Below are 24,578 nucleotides of genomic sequence, written 5' to 3'. Positions count from 1 at the left end.
GTGAAAAATGGCGCAAGTCTAACCCTTGATCTAAATTGCTCGTTGAGGCGGCCGTTACGTGTACAAAAATGATTAATTTAATAGTTAACGTAATTATACTAATTAACTTCTAATTAATTATGTTACGGCAGATATTTCGACGTGTTAATTATAACCGGTTAATTCGCAACACTTCAAAGAATGCCCAGGACTGTACCAGTTTTGAGATAATTTTCAAACTGTCTGACAAGATGCATTGGCGTTCCAGTTAATTTAGGTAAATTGTTTTATGCATCATTTTAAGCAAGTAACCGGAACATCAAGGCATTTCGTCGGGCACTTTGAAAATTAATATCTCTAAACAGGTGCAGTCCTGGGAATTCGTTCTAAGGGGATGCGCCTTTCAACCCACCAGGTACAATTCGTAGATTAATATACGTGCCGTAAATGTGTAATTAAACAGTCAATTAACATAATTAGCTTAATTATTCAGTTAGGCCTTTTGATTTCTCGTAGAAGTAATGGCTGCCTCCTCGGGTAGTTTAGATCAAAGGTTAGAATTGTGCTATCTGCCAGAGGCAATTTTTAAAAACATTCTGTGCAGCTAAAAAGAAACACTCTGTATATAGTTACATGTTCACTAGAATGTTTAAAGATCTAAAACAAAATTTGAAGCGCCGAACGCGTTCACGTGAAAATCGTATAATTACAGTGCACGATATAGCACGTGATACAATTACAACGCGAGTTAGAACACGCTCATCTATTATCTACTCAGAAAGCGCACACACGTACAAGCACAAACGCGTACGCAGTCACGCGCATGGAGATGCGCCCAATTTTGGCTAACCCATCACGTCAGACGGTAGCCCAAGGTTCGCGACCTCTGACCAACACACACAACAAGTAAGAAGTCAACCGAACACGTCCGCGTGTACTTCCTCCATAGTCCAAACAGCAGTTACCAAAATATTCAGAATCCGCGGGTAGATTACCAAAAAGACGCTTTGGTCCTGTGCACATGTGTAATTGCCCGAAACGTTGTTCGCTAGAACCACCGCTAATTAGTCAAATCCCGACCAGAACGTTGACTTCAGCTCCCCGGAAAAGCCGCTCAGCCTTCGGTTGCCAGCCAAACTACACCTATGCTAATACAGAGGTCTCTGCGCTGTACAGACACTGACGGTATCTTGTTCCCTCCCTCTCCGTTCTTTCTCTTCATAAATTAAACCCTTTCCCCAATGTAGAGTAGAGTCTGGTTGACCTCCCTACCTCTTCTTCCTTCTTTTCTCTTCCTCTGTGCTGAAAAAACACAGCCTGCGTTATAATAATTCTAACGTTCATTCCTTATCCCATCTATCCTTGTTCCGTCTTTTTCTTCTCTCTCTCTCTCTCTCTCTCTCTCTCTCTCTGATTTTTTGAGGACGACAAAAAATAGTTGCACAACCTATAATAGAGCTGGCATCTCGCTTAAACACCCACAGCTCAAGCCTTTGGGAAGCCCGAGCGAACGAGGTACGAGTCGACGCAGATTCTGAGTGACAGTGAGCACAGGGAAAGCGGGAAAGGCTTTCAGTTCCGAGTGGAGAAAGCAATTTCGTGCACTTCCGGGCTGGAAGCGCGCGGGCGCGCAGCCGAATACGCAAGTTGTCAGCGTTAATCCTCGACGAGTTTTCAGAACAGACGCTTCGGAAGAGTGCAAATAGCGAGAGAACGGGGCAACAGGAAAACAACGAACGCGCCGAGGACGCGGCACTATGTGGCTAACGATTGTCACAGAGGATATACCGCGTCGGTTTGTTTTGCTTTCGCGGTCAGCGCTCAAATGAATCCCGTATTAACAGTTTTATAGCGTACTTAAAGAAAGAAAAATGGAAGAAAACACCACACGTCGTTTACAGCTTATATACAAATAAATGTTGATTCTTAACATCGCGTTCATAAAGCTTCGTGCAAAATACACTTAGAATAATATCTGGCGGTAACAGGGAGCAGCAGGCATGGGAATGTTGGGTAGAACGTGGCCTCTGAGATTGCGCGGGCCGCTGCGATTTCGGAGCCCACGGTTAGCACGAGGATATGCCTAAGTATCGTCCTTTTGAGCTTCGAACGACTTGTTGACATTGCAAATCGATCGCATTCGAGAAAATGCCGCGTTATAAGTGCAACAATTCTGCAATGACTACGCATTTGTGCGGCGTCTTAGCGAGCTTACAAAAAAAAAATGAAAGTTTGGAAATCTGGGCCAATAGAGGCAGACAAGGCGCAATAACTAAAGCCACAAGAACGTCTGACGCCACAAGCACCGAAATTATACAAATCTACGTTCATATCCATCATTCCAATCGTAGCCGAGCGTTCTCAACGCCGGAGTTCGCTCTAGTTATTTTTCAGTGAGAAACCTCATACACACATGCCTATCTTAAAACGCGAGACCTGTAACGTACGACCAACCTCGTGAACTTGTTTTATGAAGAAAAGCACAGCCAAAATCCATAACAGGGCGTCGTTCTTGGGCTGCGTCCTTCTGCACGACCGATTACATTCATTCCAGTTTGAAGCTGCACTCGCTACAATATAATAAAAATAAAAGGTATTTAGCACAGCGCGTATTTATTAGCAAACTTACCAAAAAGACGCTTCAGCGAGCAATCGGCATCGCTGGGGGCAGCTTGCTACACTGCGATCAACCATAGCCTGCTAAAAAAAAATGTCCCTGGTTTGCAGGAATGTTTCTGCTCTTGAAAAGAAAAGAAGCAAATGTATATATAATCGAGATGATTAAACCGCACCTCGAGACGTTTACGCCAACAAATCAATGGAACAGACAGTCGCTCATTGCAACAAAAGTTGTGCACGTCGTTGTGGAAGACCGCGTGACAAGATGTCGCTGTGTCGTATAGCTGCTGCTCAGCTTATAAGCATCCCGGTATTCCGGAATACGCCTGCGCTATTACTCCTCCGCTGAGAGATGTAAAACATGCCAGTGTGTCAGAGACGTACTAGCATACACGTTTACCGTAATAGTGATGTTGTAACCGGCGAACAACGGCACAGAGGGCGACGTATTGCATCACGCTGTTGGGCAGCCTTGCAACTCACCCTTAAGAAAAATATAAAAAAAGCGAAAAGAAAAAGAAAAAGCGACGCTACGAGCGATGCTACTTAAAAGCACTTCTTGTTGAGCTAGTTGGTAGCTGTTCATTATAAAATATGAAGACGCCAAATAAACAGACACACAAAAGAGAAGAGAACGGGAGGCGCCCTGTGCCGTTCTCTTCTCTTGTGTGTGTCTGTTTATTTGGCGTCTTCATATTTTATAATGAACAGCTACCAACTAGCCCAACAAGAAGTGCTTTTAATATATACTTCTAGTACAGTGGGCCCTTCTCTCTTCTCTGTGTGCGTCTTCTGGCGCCTTGTCCCGTTCTCTTCTCTTGTGTGTGTCTTCTTTTCTTTTCTGTGTTTATTTGGCGTCTTCATATTTTATGATGAACAGCTACCAACTAGCCCAACAAGAAGTGCTTTTAGGATATATTTCTAGTACAGTGGGCCCTTCTCTGTGTGTGTCTTCTGGCGCCCTGTCCCGTTCTCTTCTCTTGTGTGTGTCTTCTTTTCTTTTCTGTGTTTATTTGGCGTCTTCATATTTTATAATGAAGCGATGCCACAGTCGACCATTTCACTGCATACGTCTTTTCGCGTATTTTCATTAAGCGCAGCACCATAAGACGTCGCCACCAGCGCCACCTTACGCTCGATTACGCGCACCGGTATTACGGCGCATAATACAAGACTTGCGGTTGTGGAGGATCGGTTCACTATATTATGAAATTAAAGGAGTACAAATAAAACAAACACAAGCAAACGACAGTATTGACGACTGACTAGTTTCGTTTTTAAATGGCTCGTATCGTTCATCTTCTTTTCTTTCTTTTTCTGCTTGCAGAACGTTTCTTTCAGTTTTTCCAATGAAACAGATGGGCATCAGGGCTGCCATCAGTACTGCCTGGGCTTTATTTGCGCTCTCTTGATTTCTTAAGTGTCACGGTATATGTCTGCGGTTCTCCTATTCTCTGTTCTTTTTTCTTTTTTTAAATGCGAGGATAAATGCTTCAGGGCATACAAGGGTATGGCATGGGGGTGAATTCTTCTTGTTTTATTTGTATATTTTGCCTCTCATTTTATTGAACTGGATTCTGGGGCTTCACGTCTCAAAACCACGATTTTATTATAAGGCGCGCCGTAGTGGGAGACCCCGAATTAATTTTTAACACCAGGGATCTTTAAGATTCCCCTAATGCACGGGACCACTGGTGTTTTTGCCTTTCGCCGCCATCGACATGCGGCCGCCGCTGTCGGGATTTGATCCCGCGACTTCGTGCTTAGCAGGGACACACCATAGCCGCTATACCACCGCGGCCTGGTCTGTTTTTTTCTTTTTTTTTTCAATTTGATTTGTTTCAATCTTCATCAGTTATTTCCGTTTCCGTAGTCTCTGGGCGCGCGGATTTCTTTTGTCCTTCCGAGCGCACCCCGCCCGCGCGATCCCCGACATCGGGCCCATACTCGCACAGATTCGGAGCGCCCCACCCACCAACACATCACATCGGACCTGCTCGAGTATGCACTGACAAAATACTCCCTCGGCTGGCCTAATGCGTGATGAGAGAAAGCAAAGCGAGCGGTGACGAAGACTGCGCGCAGTCCCTTTCCGTCTCTCAGCAATCTTTTCTGTGTTTTTTTTCCCCACGCCTTTCTCTCTCCGTTCTACCGAACTGCCGACCCCGTTCTTTCCCTACTCCTTCCGCGGCTGTCGTTAAAGACGACGTCCTCGCGTGAATAAGTAATGCAGCTGCAGCAGGGACCCATTGTGTGCCTGCGGACTTGGCAGTGGCGCGCACAGAGGCGCGCGCACACACGTCGGATGCTGCAGTGTACCACCACTCGCGTGCAGCTTGCCGACCGTTGCGAGCTGCATGCATGGGTTCTCCCGCGCAATCCGGTAAAAATATACATCCTCAGCGCAGCACAGGGGTCCCCGTTACGAAACGACGAACGTCCCCGAAGTTCAGGGCGCGCGGTGCTCGTCTCATTTGAATCGAGCACAACACGCGAGGACAAAGACTGAGGTGAAGTATATGCAGATGGGGGTCTGCAGGGAGGGTTTGCTTGTATACGGCTGGCGACCGTGGCGCGTGAGCAGGCGTTGTTTAATCGAACGGAAGAGCTGGCCTGACTTCTTCTATCGGGACGAAGCGGGACGAAGGAACGACAGTACGGCGGCCGTATACACGAGTGACGCTCCCCGTGTGTTTTTCATTAGGTGTTTGCTCGTTGGTCACGAACGCGGTCGAGCGATGGAAAGCAACACCGCCGGTGTATACTACGCGGGCGCTCTCGGTCGCAGACGCGGAGGGCTTCTGCGCGCGTTTGAAGCTGAGAGAAGCAGCACCGAAGGCTTGTACGAAACACACGCGCACGCACACTTACTAACACACATTCGCACACAGTATGTACACTCACTATATAGCACACACTAACACACGTGCACTCTAATGCACAACCGCGCTAATACACGCACGCAAACCACACACCCTCATATACACACATTAAGACCATGCAGGCACGAACGCGCCTACTGCACAGCTGGAGCAAAAGCGAACCGCAGGCCGAGTCGGTGAGAGTACAGTGTTGGTAGAGTCTTGCAGAACTGCAACACTTGCTGCAGGGCGGTCTTCCTTCGGTGTTTTCCTCGCGCACTGATCATAACGTGTTAGCTGGAACGGAGAGAATAGGTTTTTATTCGGTTTTAATAGGTTTTAGCGCACACACACACACACACACACACACACACACACACACACACACACACACACACACACACACACACACACACACACACACATACGTGTGCGTGTGTGTGTGCACGTACGCACGTGCGCGCGTGCGCACATACACACACACACACGCACACACATACGCACGTGTGTGTGCACATACGCACGTGCGCGCACGCTATATACCGGCTATGTATCGTATCTTCGCTTCTTTGATGAGCCAACGACGCTCGACGCTCACGGCCTTTCACGTTTCCGTCGCCGTTCGATATTCATGTCAATCACGTCTATGTCCTGGGTTTATGCGTTGCTCTAACCTCTTACGCCTTGAATGTGGTAATAATCAGAAAGGAAAGGAAAAGCAGAAAGGGGGGGGGGGATAAACATGCAATGAAGCAAAAGAGAGAGGCGTGCACGTGAATCTCAATTTAAACGTGACGCGGTTTCGAAGTGCTTTCCCGTCGCCGACTGGATATGTGTTTGTTCATTGCCCTTATGTATTGTTCTTTGCCAGCCGTGGTGTCGATTTACAGCGCTACCTTTGTTTCCCCCTGGCTCTGTGATCCTTCTTCTGTCACGTTTAACGTTACAAGCAAGCCTGATTTATAGCGCATTGTGGAAGCTTTGCGCCCGCACGAATGTTTATAAAATCACGTAGCACGTCAGCCATTCTCTCCGTATAGGCTTATGCGATGTCTTCCTTTTACTTTGAACGAAAGGAGCTGTCGGGAAGGCTGGAATGATTTAAATAATGCTGCCATACTTGTATGGATGCGAACACTACGCACAATTGGATCACAACACTTCGTATAGCCATGCAACCTATATTTTTTATTATTATTATTATTTTTTACGGAGTAAACTGCAAGAGTTCACATCATACCGCTGTTGCAAAACAACTTGTAGTGCTGCATTGATGTAAACTCGCTGAAATTTAAATGCATATCCACGTACAACGCACTCTTTTCACGGGAAGTGGAAAACAAGAGTCCCAGAAAGACGGTGGATCACGTGCCTGCGTGCCTAACTCGAGCACTGCGGAGTTGGAACCTTCAAAGGTTGTCTGAGCGCTCTGCGCTATTCAAAGCACGCGCTCCTACTTCCACAAGCTAGTTGTTTGATTTATAGTATTCTCTTCTGGTGGGTACCCGCCGTGGTTGCTCAGTGGCTATGGTGTTGGGCTGCTGAGCACGAGGTCGCGGGATCGAATCCCGGCCACGGCGGCCGCATTTCGATGGGGGCGAAATGCGTAAACACCCGTGTGCTTAGATTTAGGTGCACGTTAAAGAACCACAGGTGGTCAAAATTTCCGGAGTCCTCCACTACGGCGTGCCTCATAATCAGAAAGTGGTTTTGGCACGTAAAACCCCAAATATTATTATTATTATTCCTCTGGTGGGACTAGAATGTGCCGACGAATTTGCAGCTTAAACGTGCGTTTCCTGACCGAAAAAAAAAAAAGCGCGACTAAAACGGAAACTTAGCAAGAACACAGGACAAAGCCTCCGTTTTAGTGCCGCTTTTTCTATCATGAACGTTTACCAACACGCTCAACTGACAGATATTTTAAACGTGCGCTTCCTGCGGTTCACTATGGGGATGGAAATACTGTAGCATTATGCAGGGTGTATCAGCGAACGCTTTCAACAATTTTTGAAAGATTGCCTGTGGCGGATAGCACAATTTTAGTCCATGAGCTGGTCTACTCATGGAGGCGGACATTGCTTGAAAAAAATAATGAAACGCATAATCAACTAATTAACAAAAAATACTAATTAAATTTTACGCTAATTACCTTATGGCACACATTGCAATTTACGAATTTTATAGCGGGGTAGAATGCAAGGCATATCCACTTGAATATAATTGTGCGGACGACACCACTTACGAGATATGCGCCGTCAAAGTTGAGGTAAAAATGCACTGTCGTTCCACTCACTTTCTTAACATAGAAATTAAGTCGCTTTATGCATTCAAGCACTACAGTAACTGGAACGCCAAAGTATTTCTCCGCAAAGTTCGGGAATTTATATCTGGAAACCGGTATCTTCCTGAGAATCCGTTCCAAGTGGATCCGCCTTGCGAACTCCCCGGCTAGAATTCGTAAATTGCAATGCATGCCATAAGGTAATTAGTTAAAAACTTATTTAGAACACTTTTTGCTACTTAGTCAATTATGCATTTCAATTTTTTTGTGCGAACAATGACTGTATATTCGAGTATTTTTGTGCGAACATTGTCTGTATATTCTAGTGTCGTAGAAAGATAATTTACTGATGCAGAATAAATAATTTTTCTCTTTAGTGTCTCTTTAGGAAAATGGCGATATACAAGAAAACAGAAAAGCAGGCCATATGCGTTCTTCGGCGCGCTAATAGCGTCTCTGAAACGCTCCGCACACGAATACGCGAGAAGAATGCGGTCATAGGTGGCTTTTTCCAATTTTTGGCTCAAAGTATACTGATAGCGCGTGTGCATTGTGCGTTTATATTAATTTTTTTATTATTCTTGCTTATTTTTTTACTTTGTGTACTGAACATACAAGTGTTCAAACCTTAATTTGATTCTCTTTTGTTTCAACCTCGAGCTTAGGTTTGACATCACGTCATCCGCTTGCTTCTTTTTCATTTTTTTCGTGTTAAAAGTATTTTTTTATTTTTATTTACTTCACTCATATCCCCTTAGTATCAGTCAAATGGAAAAGCAGGAGGCACGTGCTTACAACCAGTCCAGCCGATAATCTATCTATCTATCTATCTATCTATCTATCTATCTATCTATCTATCTATCTATCTATCTATCTATCTATCTATCTATCTATCTATCTATCTATCTATCTATCTATCTATCTATCTATCTATCGCTAACTAACTAACTAACTAACTAACTAACTAACTAACTGGCTAACTAACTAACTAAACTGCAGCTTCGCAGCATCTCGGAACGTGTACAGTGGGGCATTCAATAGTTATACCTGCATCTGAGGGCGACTGCGTAATAAATCCTACGCTAGGTCATAACGCTGCCACGGTCCTTGGGCCGCTATTGCATTCGTCTCAGCTTCGCGATCGACGATAAACGATCTCGCGGCGATTTCCGTATATACCCAGTTCGAAGTGGATGTTGTGCTTTCAAACTGTCGACGTCGTTCTGAGTAAAGTCAAATTACAAAAAGCCGGCGAACCTTCAATGGTATCTTTTCTTACTTGTTTATTCGTTTTCTTTTTCCTAGCTTGCTTCTCTTTTTGTTGTTGTTAAGGCATTCACTATGGAAAACCGACAGCACGAAAAAAACACAAATAACGCAGTTTTGAGTGGAAAGTCCGTTATTCTGGCTATATAAATGATGAGCGCAGTCGAACTAAGGAATTCCTGTGCATAAATAGTTAAAAGAAAAAAGAAATAAAGAGAGAAAAGAAAAAGAGAACGCGTGAGCTAGCTTCTGCGCATGGTAAATGACTTTAGAAAATGCGGCTACGTACTCAGCCTCCTGATGCGCATTATTACTTCTTTAGTTTTTTTACCACGCCTTCTTCTTTTTACCATGATGGAACGTTTTCTGAATCACGAGTCGCCGTGCCCATTTCCTTCTTCTGTTCCGGTCGCCTTGTGTGCTGTCCAAATAATGCAAAGTGGTTTTCGGGCCCAAGTGTAATTTCGTCTACCTCCTTTTATTTACTTGTTTGTTTGTTTAACTCGTAAAGACTTCTGAAACGCTTCCAATGTTATAAACAAGGTTCATGGTGATCGGTACTCAAGAATGCCACTTTTCAGCGATTTATGGCTTTAAATATGCTCAAAAAGTATTGTCTCCTTAGTATCATGGCTGTAAACGCTCAGAATGTGCGCGTACTTTTTTTTGCGAGCGTTATAATATTTTGCAGACGACCGAAAAAATGTTCAAGCTATTTCGATAGTCCATCCTAGGAGGAAGAAAATGAAACAAAGATTGCTACACTGCAAAAATTCTGTAGATTAAAAAGAAAACATACACAAAAAACTGGTTTTCATCGGATGTGTTTCATACAATTTCATACAATCACCGTTCTTCGCGATAGAACTTGCCTAATGTGTTTTTCCCTCTGTTCGCATTGTCATTATGAGTTGCGGCAATTTTATTGCTCACGTATTGCGTCTCCTTTAATCGATTAGGTTCCTGTTCCTCCCTAACTGGGTCATAACAAAGGTAATGTTGAGATAACCAGCCATTTGGTTGCCTACTTCCGCCAATGTTTTCATGAATTAGTGAATTAAAATAACAAAATCGTTATACGCGTGTGCCATCAACGACACGTGGGGATAGTACAGCTGCCGATCGTTTCCCCACTGACGCGACATTTGACTCGGTGGCAATTAATGCGGTTCAAGCACACGCATTGCAATTTTTGCTCGTTTATATTACTTCTCATTTTCACAAAGTGAACCGCTCGTAAAGGTGGTTTTGCCGTTAAACCCTCGTCATCACAAGAGACGTTAGGTACGATAAACGTCCAACGTGACCAACGCGATTATGCGTACACCCGTGAGGAAAAGTATGCGAACCACAGGCTCGCGGAAAAAAAGAAAAGCCGAATTTATTCGTGATTCAGGTGCATAAACTCAAGCTGACGAGTGCACTTACGCGTGGATAGTTCGCAATGCCAAGTTTGGACTGCAGTCCTCAATTTCAAGTTACATTAGTAGGCGGAGAAGAAAACTGGCTTTATCGTGAAATACCAGGTCTGCATGTACACTTTCTCTCAGGGAAGTACATGTACACCTGAATACAGGGCTGTATAGGATGAAACGTGTATAGGATGAACGGGCTCAGGCAGTCGTATCTGCTTTGCTGCGCGCTATTGTTGTCGTTGCCCATAGAACATGCGGTTCGTATCTACTATGGCGGTTTAGTCGAAAAATGGGTGGCTGAGTCCAAGCTCTAAGCAACAACAACAACAAAAAAAAACGAATTTCTAGGACTGCTTTGCGTAAAGTAAATGCTGTTGAAAGTTGAAATTGCACGTTAAAAAAATGAAAGCGATAATAGGAGGACCCGGAAGCCAGTAACTATGCTGTTTTCTACGCGATCGGGGAAAATTGCGTAGAAAGCCAGATTCAGGTCTGTCACATGGGACGCACGCGTTGTTCTTACGCCGCCGCGAACGTTTACTCCGTCCCGTCCGTGCTCGAAACACCGCGAGTCCCAACGCCGCCCCCACCAACTCCTCAGCGCAGTGAGGCAAAGGTAAAAAGCAACGAGCGCCCTTCTTCCGATTCTGGATGGCTGACCCGACCCGTTCATTGGCTTGCTGCGTTTACAAAAACCGTGAGCGCCTATAGAAATTCGGAAAGACGAAGCGTCATAATTAACGCCACAGAAAACGTTTTGGAGCCACATATCTAGACACACAGATTATAGACAAAATTCCACGTACTAACCATCGTATTCGCAGTACCTGTCCGGTCACAGCGCCAGTGTTGTCCCACTAGTAATTTTTGGTGGCACGCTATACAGGGCTCGACCGCTGCGTTGGCAGCGGCCATGGGCGCGGCGCGAGGCAGACGCGTCGACGCGACTGTATGCGCCGGATATGTCACACGTCGGAAATACGTTACAATGTGGTTGCAGCTTCGCGTCGCCTCTGGCCTCGGACGTCGCTGGATGTCGTTTCAGGATCCCTCTTGAAGTGGCCGCCTATGCGAGCCGCGACAGCGTCGTGCGTTTAACACGCACCACGCTGTCTCCCCGGGGCACCAACCTACGCGCGCGCGCGCCTTCAATTAAGAGCGCGGCGCAGTTCCGGTGTCTTTGTGCACATATATGCATACACGCACGCGTGCACCTTGACAGGCGCAGGCGAATCGCTAAGTCGCGCCGTTCGTAATGCAGTTACGCGCAAAAACCCTCGAAGCAGGGCACACGAGGGAATTCTCGTCTTCTTGTTCTCCGAACAGCTATAGCGAGGCACATAAACGACGACACCCCCCCCCCCCCCCCCCCACGCGCGTTTCTTTGGGAGGTTCGCGTTTCTTTGACGAGTGCGAGGAGCACGGCGAAGTCTCGAAGGTTCTCGCAGCGCGACACGCCGCCCCGAGAAAGTGCGGCGCTCCCCCGGGGGCCCACCGCGCGCTCGCGGGTGAAAGGTCCTTCGTGGGATGAATGAAGCCCACGCCCTCGGATGGGTGGATGTGCTACCTGGATGTACCTGGCCGCGGCGGTTTTTCTGTAACCACCGAAACGACTGGTTCGCGAAACGCACTCGCTTTCTCGCTCGGGTCGATGTACGACGCTGACTCGGCCTGGCGTGCACTCTTTCCTGGAATGCCTCGGTTGCGACTCCCTTTTCTCCGCGCGTATATATTTCGGTATTCATCGTGCTTTAGTTTTTTTCTTTTCTCTTTCTTTCCTTTCTTTCATTTTTTCTTTCGTACTGCTCGCGAGGTCTTGCGAGGGAATTCATTCCGTTTAAAACAGCGAGGGAAAAACAAACAATGCGTTTCTTTCTTTTCTCTGCGATTTTTATCTGCGCTTTGCGCCTCTGCCCTTTCTGTTCTTCGCTAGTCACTGGTTTTAAAACACACAGTTTCTTTTTCTTGCGTTTCCTTCTTTTTTTTTTTTTGTGAGCAAGACAGGTTGAGAAGGCCCAGGCCGTATCAACCGTACACCACTACTATGGTCTTTTTCAACCTTTTTTCCTCTTTTCGTTTGTTGGTTTGTTTTACTTATTCCGTCACCTAGGAGGTGCATAGTTACGTAAAGAATGCGGCGTCTGCGTTTTGTTGTCCGTCAGTGCGAGGCCATGTTCTGCGGCGTGTCACTACTCTAACCGGAACGGCCGTCGCTCCTTCTCGTGTTTAACGCTCGGTATGGAGAGAGAGAGAGAGAGAGAGAGAGAGAATAAGGAAAGGCAGGTAGGTTAACCAGACTGAGTCCAGTTTGCTACACTACACGTGGGGAGCAGAGTGACTTACTTGTGCAGCTTCTGCGTCGGCAACAGGCGAACGCGTCTCGAAATTATCACGCACCGATCACGGGTGCCACGCTTTCTACAGTTTGTTCCGCGCTTACACTGACATTGCGTAGACTCCCTAAAGGACACTTTGACACGTTAGGTTCAGTGAGATTAGAGGTTGCCACGTGGTTGCTTAGTAACCACGTAGGACGTGTTCCGACGACGGGCGTTCACAGCATACTTAAGTTTCGTATTCAGGTCGCACGTGAAAGGCGAAGACACTTTCACGTCATATCTGAATGCGCCCAACCTTTTCGCACCCCGTCTAACGGGTGTTCGAGGCAATCAAATAAAAATATTTTCATCCCAGTCATCATTCTAAGGTATGTGGCTTGTTTTGTATTACGTGTATTCTGATTTACCATTCGGAGAGGTCATTAGTTATACGTTGAACTAATTTAACATGCAGCGCGCCCCACTCTGGCCACGATGCGTTGTGTTGCGTGGTATGCAGCGAAATTCGCGGCAGCATTCGTCTAAAACATGCCAATCGTGCAAGCAGCCCATCCGTTTGCACACACACACGTGTGTGTGTGTGTGTGTGTGTGTGTGTGTGTGTGTGTGTGTGTGTGTGTGTGTGTGTGTGTGTGTGTGTGTGTGTGTGTGTGTGTGTGTGTGTGTGTGTGTGTGTGTGTGTGTGTGTGTGCGTGCGTGTGCGCGCAATGCTTTCTGTTTTTGTCACACACAGCTCGGTACACTTAGTTGTTTCATTAATCAGACTCCTCAAGGGCAGCGAGACGTAAATTTACAGCGAACGCGAAGCTCAATTTCGCGGCTGAGCAAACAGCCCCCCGCGCGTTCCATTGCACTAATTCTGGGCAGTACGGTCTATAGAAGACTGAGCGTCGGCTCTTGCAGTCACACCAGAAGGGGTGATCACGCTGCATTAGTGAGTAGATTCGCTGTCGTCCGACGCTATTCCTGGCACAATATCCCTCAACGCAATGTCGCCCATTTTCCTAGTGATGTGAGCAATTCGGTAAATAATAATGCTCGATCAGTTGTGTATTTAACGTGGCCAGGAGCAACCCTAAGGTCTGAGCGCTGGCGCGCGGGTGTAGCAACAACAACAACAACAACAACAACAACAACAACAACAACAACAACAACAACAACAACAACAACAACAACAACAACAACAACAACAATAATAATAATAATAATAATAATAATAATAATAATAATAATAATAATAACGACGATGATGATGAGGGGGAGGGAGGGAGGGGGATGGCAAGCAGCAGCAGCAAATCTGTCAAACGCCTTGAGAGCTACATTCTGCCGCTTTATGTACTTATGCGGACTCATTACTATGCCATAAAGAGTTTCGAAACGATCGTAGAAGTCGCGAAACTCTGTTCTCCAAGTCCGACCGCCTAGTGAGATGACAGTTTTGTCAGTGAAGGACAACTCCCAAAACACAATTTTTCCTGCAAGTAGCAAACGCGGAAATTTTAGTGTTAACATTTAAAAGAATCGAAAACCTCATTTACCTAATGACAGACTGCTAATCATTTCGTTACAAGAGAAAGGTTTACATCGGGAGGCTTCGACATACATTCATGACAAGGGAGAAACCGTTTCGTTTGGCACCCGCTGCACCAAATTCGATTAGCCTTGTTGAATTTAAAAACAAAATGTTCAATTTAACCGACTGTCGAAAGCAGTTTTTTTAGGCTGTCTACTTTGTTAGAAGAAAATCTTGAATGTTGCAAAGTTTTAGAAAACTGACCACTTCACGTGAGGTGGGAAGTCACATATCAAATTGATCCGCTTCAGATGCTCTGAAAGATGCGGTTTTCAAAAGTGCGATAATACCAGGTTTTGGATGCGGATTTACGGATTTGTGAATTTTTTCTTTCTTCAACTTGCCGATTCTCGGCGTCTTTTCTTTTTTAATATGAGGTCCTAAACCAGAATTTTGTATACCCTACACAGTCGTTAGAACTTCAACTTAACTCTTAAAATTCAACACACTTTAGTGGAATCGGTTTGGCCCGATTGTCTAAACAGATTATTTCTGTGTTTCGCGTGTGTTTGAACAGGGCAATCGGAGTCGACTCCGAGCTAGTGTTTCCTCTCAATGCTGAACTTTTTTCTTCTTTCCAATGAGCATGTTACGCTCTCTCGTAAGGAGCCGACGCAATTCCTATATGGCCACCATAACAACAACAACAACAACAACAACAACAAAAAAAAAAAAACCCGTCTCGATTCGCAGCCTCCGCCAGCGCTGCACGGATTTAAGGAGGCAGACACGCGCTCGAACGTAAATCGCATGCCCGGGCCAGCTTTCCTCCTACATTCGACAACGGAGAGCCGCGTCGAGCGAAATTAGGCCCGGCATAAATCTTTCTCCGGGCGCGCTCTCACTACGGCGTTCTGGAGTCAGCGTATACGACCGCATATCAAAGCCTATATGGCCGAGATCACTTCGGCTCCACTCGCTGTCATTACGTAGCGTTTATTTATTTATATGTACATATATATATATATTTATTTGCGCGTTCGTTGTGTCAGAAGAGCTACTCGTCGACGTCCGCCCACGCTGCCACGCTCAATTTATGCCCCCGAAAAGCACGCCCGCGATTCTCGTCGACGCATGCACGCTCTGACTGCAGCGATCCACGCGGCTTCGCGGAGCTGCAGGGCAGCCCGCGGTGTTTCTGGAACTTGTTCGTTCCAACGCAGGGAGAATGAAAAAAAAAAAAGCGTCGAGTGCACGACTTTGGCGGCTGCGTGACTGCGCCGTATTTTCCCGTTCCCACTACGCACTCTTGTCGACACCCGCCTCTCGTCTCCTTCTACATCACTGCCTCCTTTCTTTTCTGTTCTTTTTTGTTTCTTCGTCTTTTTTTATATTATTCTTGATGCTGCAGCTTTGCTGCGAGTTCCACTCGATGGCGAGAACACACGCTCAGTTTTGTCTGTGTTTTTGAGTGGCCCGCGCCTCACTTCATGTGCTCTTCGAATCGCGCTGTGTTCGTTGGCAAAGGTTATCAACGGATCTAGATTGATTTGCAGGATTCTCCTCTTGTCGACTCAAGGCTGAATAAACCTTCGCTTTCTTTCTTTCTTTCTTTCTTTCTTTCTTTCTTTCTTTCTTTCTTTCTTTCTTTCTTTCTTTCTTTCTTTCTTTCTTTCTTTCTTTCTGTTTCCGCTTACTTCGCTGCTCGATGAGTATAGCTGCTCACTGCAGATAATCTGAAGCGGTTTGTGCAGTTTGTTCGTTGCCGAGAGAAATCTCGGCCCCGCTGAAGAACTGTTCTTCGCGTTCACTGATTCACTGACGACGCCTTTATTGAATGGGGACGCCCGTCGCCCTGAATTATGAAGGAAATTTGAATGTTTTGTATAGGATGTGCTTTAGCTTCTGAAGGGGGCTGAAGTTTTATTCGTCTTCAGTGGCAGGCGGCCCATCCGGTTCTCTACGCTCTAATTGCGCTGTTCGTTCGTTGACGGAAGAAGAAAATCTCCAACTTTCTGCAGAATTCAATTTTAAACCGAAAAGAAATGTGGCGGGAGAGGGAAGTCCTTTTGTGCTCAATGACTCTCTGACCTTGCCGCGTTCTGAATCAGGCCACTCGTTGGCTTAAATTGGGAGAAAGTTCTGAAAGAAATACTTTATTTTCAGTTAAGCCTACGCACACAAAATGGCACAATTATTGACGGTTTGTGTGTGTGTGTGTGTGTGTGTGTGTGTGTGTGTGTGTGTGTGTGTGTGTGTGTGTGTGTGTGTGTGTGTTTGCGTGTGTGCGTGCGTGTGTGCGTGCGTGCGTGCGTGCGTGCGTGCGTGTGAGGGGGGATTTTACGTCATTGCTCATCGTGAGCACTGACGTGAAATTCTATTCTGCAGTAAGCATTAAATTAGAATAATAACAAGTCGCGATGTAGACGTCTTCACATCTCCAAAAGAAAAAAAAAATCCCGAGCCTAAATATGGCAACGGGACGCATTCACCCTGTACAATTCTTGTAGAAAAGTTGAAATAAAAGCGGCTGCTTCGCGAAACCTTACGCTACACTCGCCTATTTGACGACAAAGCCTCGAGCCGCTTGCTTCTCGTTGCTTTTTCTTAGCGTGCTGTTCTCGAAGTTATTTCTGAACGAGCCGTCGTACTGTCATAACCCTGGCTGAATGCGTATACGTCGCTACCAAGCTCAGCTAGGATTATAAGAACTCTAGTTTCGCAGTTTTCTTTCTATATATAATTTTTCAGTTTGCAATCGATGGTCGTAATGTTCTTTTACTGCAGAAATCCTTGCGCTTTTACGGTATGCGCCTTCTCGCTGGCGCAATTTGTAAGCCTGCTTTATGCCTAGTATCTTATCCACCATGTTACTTGGACGATAGAAAATAGCGGGACGGTGGAGTGAAAGTGCGGAAGAAAGAAAGAAAGAAAGAAAGAAAGAAAGAAAGAAAGAAAGAAAGAAAGAAAGAAAGAAAGAAAGAAAGAAAGAAAGAAAGAAAGAAAGAAAGAAAGAAAGAAAGATTGCGTAACTTACGAGCTCTCCCGTATCGGAGAGTGAGAGGAGAGAATGCGAGCAGCAAATCTCACGAGTCTCGAAATGGCTTTGTTCTTCAGGACGTTGACTCCCAATAAAGCGGCATTGCGTATACTATAGACTAGCCGCTGTCAAATACTGCTGCGCCATTATAACGCCCACCAAAAAGTGAAACGCTTGTCTCAATTTCAGTGACGCTGCAATATTGATTCACTAACTCACTTACTACATAGCCTTGGGAAATTTTGGCACGTAAGTGCGTCGCCGGCTTTTCCAGAACACTGAAATCCTTTTATGAAGGAAAAAGTTATTTGAGGCAAAATAAATCCTTATAGCTGTTGAGCAGTTTGCCACCACGCGCGAGAACTTTTTTTTCTTTGTTGACAACGTGGTGTGTCGTACGGCGAATATTTACTCTAATAAAAATCTACGGCACGATGACACCTTCCGTATAGTCAGAGAGGGGACCGAGGGAAAATGTTTTTCAATAAGCACGGATAGACACTTTTAACAAGAACAGAAAAAAGAAGAAATAATAATGTGCCCGCATATTTCTCCATAAGCCACACGAAAATGCCAAAAATGGCGCACACATTATCGCAGCCAAATACACAACCAAACACGAAACTTCAGTTGTTATGACACAGAAATAACAATATTCTGCAACCATCAAAAACTAAAAGAACTGGAATATAAAGAAATAAACAAGAAAATTAAGGAAAGAGTATGAAGCGATTAACGTATACCAATAATTTGGCACTGCTTATGCCGGAAGCCTTTGGAGTGCTCTCAACGCTGATTCGTTATTGAGAACTCCAAGAATTTCATCCACATAAACGTTAAGTGATGAATTCGGTTGACTACACTTCTTATAAAGCTTCTGTGTACCACATATGAAGGACAGCGTATTAAAATGTACTCTACGTTTTCTCGTGGGTGATTGCATTTGCAACAAGGGAACGGGGCACGCCGTATGTATGGCAACAAGAAAAAGAACTGCCTGAATATGCTACTTCAAACCTTAAGCGACGAGTCACGGAGTCCATATCACTGGGATCACCTGTCATTATCACAGGGAGACGTAAGTTCGGACACATTCATTATCACTTGTGAAATATTGCGCATTGGTGTCTCATCTTGTTCCTGTAGGACTTAGATGTTAACGTAATTAAGAATCGCATTGTTAGCGGAAGCATTATCTCTTCTAAGTTCAAATCATGAGCACCGTAATAACCACATTGTTGGTAAATTGACTAACCTGCTCGCCTGTGTATAGGTCATTCCCGTTTTATCTCACTTCTCATTCTATCACCTTTCATTCCATTCGCCCCTTTCCACAGCACAGGGTAGCCAACCGGCTGCTTTTGCACTGGCTGACGTCCTTGTCTTTCCGTCACTCTTTTTGTCCTCCTCCCGGTTCATACGTCCGGTGCGTATGAAGAACTGGCTCTGGGGACATCTCCGAACGAAGTGCAAACGGACAAAGAAGCGAGAGAATAAAAGTTTACCCTGCGAACAAAGTGCCAAAACTTACTCCCCGGTGAGAACGTCTACCCCTTTTCATTACGTACACTCTCCTTTGCAGAGTGACGCTTACATAAAGCAAATATTTCGTCTCCCGGGTGAAATTGCGGCAGGAGCTAAACGAAAAAAGTGCTCTATACGCTATAGGCCGGACACATTGCGTTGCGAATAAAACTAGCCGCGCGTACACGTGCGTGCAATCGTGATTTAAGCGTCATGCAGACAATTGCCCACTGCCGGTATATGAAAAAGCTGTCAACGATCGTTGGCTATCCCGCGCGCGCGTGGGTCCAATGACATTCCGACGTGTGTAAAAGCGTCCCTCGTGTATACGGTCGCGAACTCTGCAAGACCTATAGCTTCACTTTCTTCATGGCGTCAGGACGGAGAATTGGATTTTTTTTAAATAAAGGAAAGAAGAAAAAAAAGGGGGGGGGGAGCGATGGCTATCTGACGAGTTAACTCTATAGCTTGTAAGATCTGCACGATGGCGCAATACACATCGGCACGCTTGGGAAATACGTTCGTATTCGTCGTTGCGCAAGTGCAACGCGGGGGTCCCCGGCATTGCACGTGTGCTGCCTTCAGTTCGGTTGATTCGCTGTGCCTCGAGCTATAGGTCCGCGCGATACCTGCTGCCTTCGCTCATAATTCTCAAGCTCAACCTAACCTTTGACAACTACCTCGCTGGCGCCGCCGACTGCGACTGGCATTTGAGAGTAAGATTTGTAGCTAGGGCACAACTCCTATTTCTCTGTATGAAGTATACTTCAGTTCTCCATTCGACTTGCTTCGCTCAGAAATTTGGTTGTTCTCATTGTTATTGAGTTGTTATTTATTGCGAATAGGAAGGTTAAAAAAAGTATAGTAAAAAAGATTTAAAAAGAAGTTATCGGGCATCGTAACTGCCTCACTTTTCAGCGGACACCTCTGACATTCACAAACTTTTCCAACTCGTGAGAGGCCTTTGCCATTCACTGGCCGCCTTTGGCAATGACATATTAAGCATTACGACGGGTTCACATCTACTCTTACGAACAGTTATAATGTAAAGGGTTTTTCTTTTCTTTTTCGTTCTTTTTTTTGTCTGTGTTTGTGTGTGAACGCGGGTCTTGTAACAGTACTGAGACCGGGGAAAGCCATACTGAAAAAAAAAAAATTATATGCGCATTCCACGCGCCGAAGGAATTGGTGGACGCGAAGCTTCCTTTATGTAGCTTGCTTGTGTAGACGTTACGTGAGGTTACATTATTGCAGGTATTACCCAACCTTATGTACATTCCATGTCTGCGTCATGCATACATTCCACGTCGATGCCATGCAAGATTGGTTGAGTGGGAGCAATACTCGATAACGAATTAAGTGGACTTCTTTATTCCCTCATCGAAGCGTCGCTGCCTCACATTTGAACGCATTCGGACCCGCGACTTCTACTGTCACTAAGGTAATCAGACGTCCCGATTCAGGCCGGTCGCATTCCACATTTACAGTCGCGGTCCCGTTCTCCCGAGCCTTACGTGTGGGACGGTGTTTTGTCGCTCTTTGGCCTCGACACACCCCGGTTCCGAAATTCTCGCCCCAGGGTGCCGAATCGACTGTTCACTTTCGCGGTCGTACCACCTTCAAATGGACTCGAAGGCCAAGCGAAGCACTGCCGGAAGTGAGACAGTAACATCGGTTTTTTACAACGGTTCGGAAAGCGGACCGTTCGCTGCTCTCATGTGATAGCTCAGAATGGCGCTTTCGCTGGCGAAAGCGCGACTCTGTTCAATCCCGTCCAGTCCAATCCGATCTCCCCGTCCCACTTTTGCGTGCGAGGGATCTGGTCACATTAACCATCACACTCTTAATATCGAAACTCAAATTAACGGTGCTACAGTAGAGAGAGAAGGGACAGGTTATTTCCCGAATCGTGTGCATTTCTGAGCGTTCTTTCCACATCTTCAATCCGTGCGATACTTCGCAAGCGTTCTTGATATTTGGATTTTGTTTCTCCTTCGACCAGGAGGAGTATAGGCGGTGCCACAGAAAGGCGTCGACCTCTCCTTTAAACCCGTATTTTAAATAAAAAGTAATTTCCCTCCCACGCTCTCCATCGCAGAGTCCCGGGAGCTCCTCGAGCGACCTTGGCGCCCGGCTGGGCTGCGCGCTGGCGTCGCAGCTGCACCTGAAGCCGCCCTCGCAGTTCCTCTCGACCGCGGGCCGGGGCCCGCTCTCGTCGGCGCTCTCCCAGAGGCTGTCGCGCGCCGTCGCCGGCGCGGCGAGCAGCTCCAGCGCCATGTGGGACAAGTCCACCTCGCTGCCCAGCATCGCCGTGCAGAGGGTCGGCCTGCTGCACCACGCGCCCTCCTCCGGCACCGCGGCGGCTGCGGCGACCGGCGCGAGCGTCGCCTCTTCGTCGTCGTCGCGTCTCTCGTCGGCGGCGACACGCTGCTCCTTAACGGCGACGGCCGCCGCCGCCGGCGCGGCAAACGCGACGCCGGCGTCGCAGCCGGCGTCCTGCGGCGCGGCGCTGCCGCCCGTCTCGGCGGCTGCCGTCTCCTCCTGCTCGTCGTCGTCGATGCACAGGTAAGGGAGATTCTTGTGCTGGGACAGGTGAAAGATTGGGGGTAAAGTGCAACGCAGTAACTGTCTCTCAGTAGGGGACACCTCAACCGCGCTGCACAGGGGGGGGGGAGGAAATAAAAGTGCATTCTGGGATTTATCGCTCACGGGCAACGCCGCGGACGCCGACGCCGACGACACCGGCTTTTCTGCGACACGAGCTCCTTAACGCTGTCGCGTTAAAAGTAGAGCATGAAATTGGGCATCAACGATGCACAGGCGAGCCGTTTTGGGACGCGGCGGTGCGCGAGAGAGAGTGTGATTGTTAAGAGGAAGAGGTGCGACCGACACGTTTGAATCGGAGGGACGGAGAGAAGCAAGGAAATGCTGGAAGGTTAACACCAGACGCACATCCGCTTAGCTGTATACCCTGCACGGGGGATAGAAGGGACGAAGGGAAGAAAAAAAGAGAAAGAAGGGAAGAGACACATCACTAGTAGCACGCAGACTTGAAGGAGCACGCCAAGTCTGTACAAACGGTCGCGGATTCTTGCCGACTTCAAATGCTTTAACAACGCGTTCCTTTCTTTCTGTACGTTTCTTTCTGCCCGACCGCGGTTCAAGAATCCTGGCTCCTGAAAACTTGGACGCTTGATTGAAAAATTCAGCTAAATTATGAGGTTTTCTGTCAAAAGAGAAGGTACGATCATCGCATTCTACCGGCACTAACAAAGGGGTAGAAAATTGGAGGTTAACGAGAAAGATTGAGAAGAAGTTGAGAACAGCGCAGCCAGCGATAGAACTAAAAATGGTTGGCGCAACGTTAAAGGAGATGGAGATAGCGTTTAGGGAGTAGACGAGTTAGTCGATATTGCAGTTAACATTAGGAGAATGAAATGGAGTTAGGCTGGCCATGTAATGCGTAGGGGTGATAAAACGCAGGAGACAAAATCTCTGAGAGAGTTGAATCGATACGCGGAACCATGCACCAGGTCACTGCCGTCGTGAGCACGAAGATACGAGATAGAGGAGAGAGACATAAAAAAGAAACCTGAAGCGAGAATGACATTGTACATAACTAGATATCTTATTGTCATTTGTTGGGCGTTTTGGTAAACTGAAAGCATATTTAGCGCCAGCAAACAAGGACGATAGGGAGACATCTGTCATCTCGCGCATTGTGTTGTCGTCTCCCTTCCGTCCTTGTTTGCTGGCGCTAAATATGCTTTTAGATATCTTATTTATATCCGCCTTCGCGGATCCCACGAGGCGACGACTGCGTTGACAAGTCAACCTGACCAGACGACTTGGGCGGGCAGTTTCAGGGGAAAAGCTTATGCCCGTCCATCAGGCTGCTAGAAGAGAAAGCCGTTGCAGATGGAAAGCATACGCGCTCTCTGCGAGGTCCAACGTACATTCTTGTATTACAAAATGCAAAGCTCGCAGTCTTTCGAAAGAATCGAAGGCACTAAGAGTAAGCCAAATCATCACTTTTCCGAACACTACAGCAGCATATCTAACAGCCCCACTAGCCGCGCAGCACCTTTTCGATGTATTCGATAACCTGCCACTGGATTCTGACTACCTTCCGATTGTTTTACATATACCCAGCATACCAATTTTATAGCCGACAAACTCCGGATTTGCCTTCGCCCTGCCTTACACGTGTTCGCTCCACCTGCCTCGCTTTCGATGTACCCACTTCGTGGCTTCGCTGCTAAAAGCTGGGATAGTTGGCAGTGCTAAGCTCCCAGAGGGATAAGTTCTCACTTCTTAGCATGCGCAGGTACACGAGGCCGGATTCACAAAGTTCGAAGGTACTATTTTGTTATTGGCCGGTCGTCTTGACCGCCATTGTCCAGCGCCGGTTGTTACGAAGTTTTCTACCAAAGGAGTCTGTTTGCGAAGGCAGGCTGTGATAGAATCCGGGCTGATGCAATCGCTTGTAAAGTAAAAAACAATAAACAAAAACCTAGAGAAACGGGCTTCTCCTCAAGAGCCGTAGTATTGCGGAGAAGCCGACTTTGGCAAGCACCTTACAAGGATCTACGCACAAATCCAACGCATGAGCAGACTTCTAAGCGGACCATATAAAGGTTTTCGAAGAACAAATCTTACACACGCGAACCAGACTTCGGAAGACTCGCTGGGATTACAAAATAAAAATTAAAAATCAGCCACGTGCATTGAGGTACTTTCGTCTTTCTCCGTGTTGGGCAACAAAGCCCCAATTGTCTGGCTCACCGCGCCGCCCTATACACTGAGAACACAATTCCGCCCCGTAATGGGCAAATCACGGGACCTAATTGACAGGCGCCCGTGCAACGCGTTGTGACACCGTCCGCCCGCCCATGCGGAATCTGCTGCAATGAAGCCCCCCCCCCCCCCCCTTCGGAGAGAGCAGTCGTAGTCCGGCGCGGAGAAGAAGCTGGAATGAAGGGCAAGGACGGGTACAAATTGATTGTCCGGCTTCGCGCTCTGAACCGGGCCGTTCCGTGTAGTTTATTTAGCGGCAGCACTTCCTTCGCTCACTCCGCTTCTGGAGAGTTGCAATCGTCTTTTTTCTGCTTCTTCTTGCTGACAGCGCTCTGGCACCAACGTGCCCCACACCAAACGCTCCCTTCCACGCCCTCTTCCCCGCTTCCATCAGCCTGAATGACGCACTAGAGAAATGCACGACCATCATCGCTCTCTCGAGGAGCTGAGATATGGGTTTGCCCGTGGCGACAACCGCATCCACCCGTCCGGCAGCGCTCACGCGTGCAATACGGAGTCGGATCTGGCGTTGCGTCACCTTCGCACTCGGCTGCGAGCCATCGCGCAAGACCCATCGTGCCTCCGCTAACCACCCTCCCCACCCTTCCCTAAGTTGCTCTACATGGCTAGTCGCACTATAGTCGCTAATAAAAGGAGTATAATGGGACATATCGATCCATACTCTGCTGGCGCACTAAGTGCAGAAATGGAAGTGCCCGGTCGCGAGGTGCATCTGCGGGGGAATGAGAATCGCGCCACAGTTATAAATGAGAGCGCCAAGGCGAGCTCGCCATTGATCTGAAGGAGAAGCCAGATGGCTGGGATTATGTCGGTGCCCTTTCGGGGTTTGACTCTGGCTGTGTCCGTCGAAGTGCTTTCCCTGTTTGTAACCGAGATATATTTTTGGCAAGTCGCTCGCGCGTGGGAGTCCTGTGCTTGAA

General features: G+C 47.0%; 1 protein-coding gene across 2 annotated transcripts in view; it reads left to right on the top strand.

The window, feature by feature from the left end:
* Window positions 1-24,578, top strand: part of LOC135908466 (dual specificity tyrosine-phosphorylation-regulated kinase 4-like) — a 224,476-nt gene that overhangs the window by 156,796 nt on the left and 43,102 nt on the right. For both annotated transcript variants that reach the window (XM_065440238.2, XM_070535928.1), the window contains exon 2: window positions 20,939-21,405. In XM_065440238.2, coding sequence (XP_065296310.2) covers window positions 20,939-21,405 — 467 coding nt within the window. The remainder of the gene's footprint in view (window positions 1-20,938; window positions 21,406-24,578) is intronic.

The sequence above is a fragment of the Dermacentor albipictus genome, chromosome 3 (assembly GCF_038994185.2).
Source record: "Dermacentor albipictus isolate Rhodes 1998 colony chromosome 3, USDA_Dalb.pri_finalv2, whole genome shotgun sequence".
In the NCBI taxonomy this organism is placed as follows: Eukaryota; Metazoa; Arthropoda; class Arachnida; order Ixodida; family Ixodidae; genus Dermacentor; species Dermacentor albipictus.
Note: the sequence above shows the minus strand (reverse complement) of the source record. Positions and strands in the feature narration are given on the sequence as shown.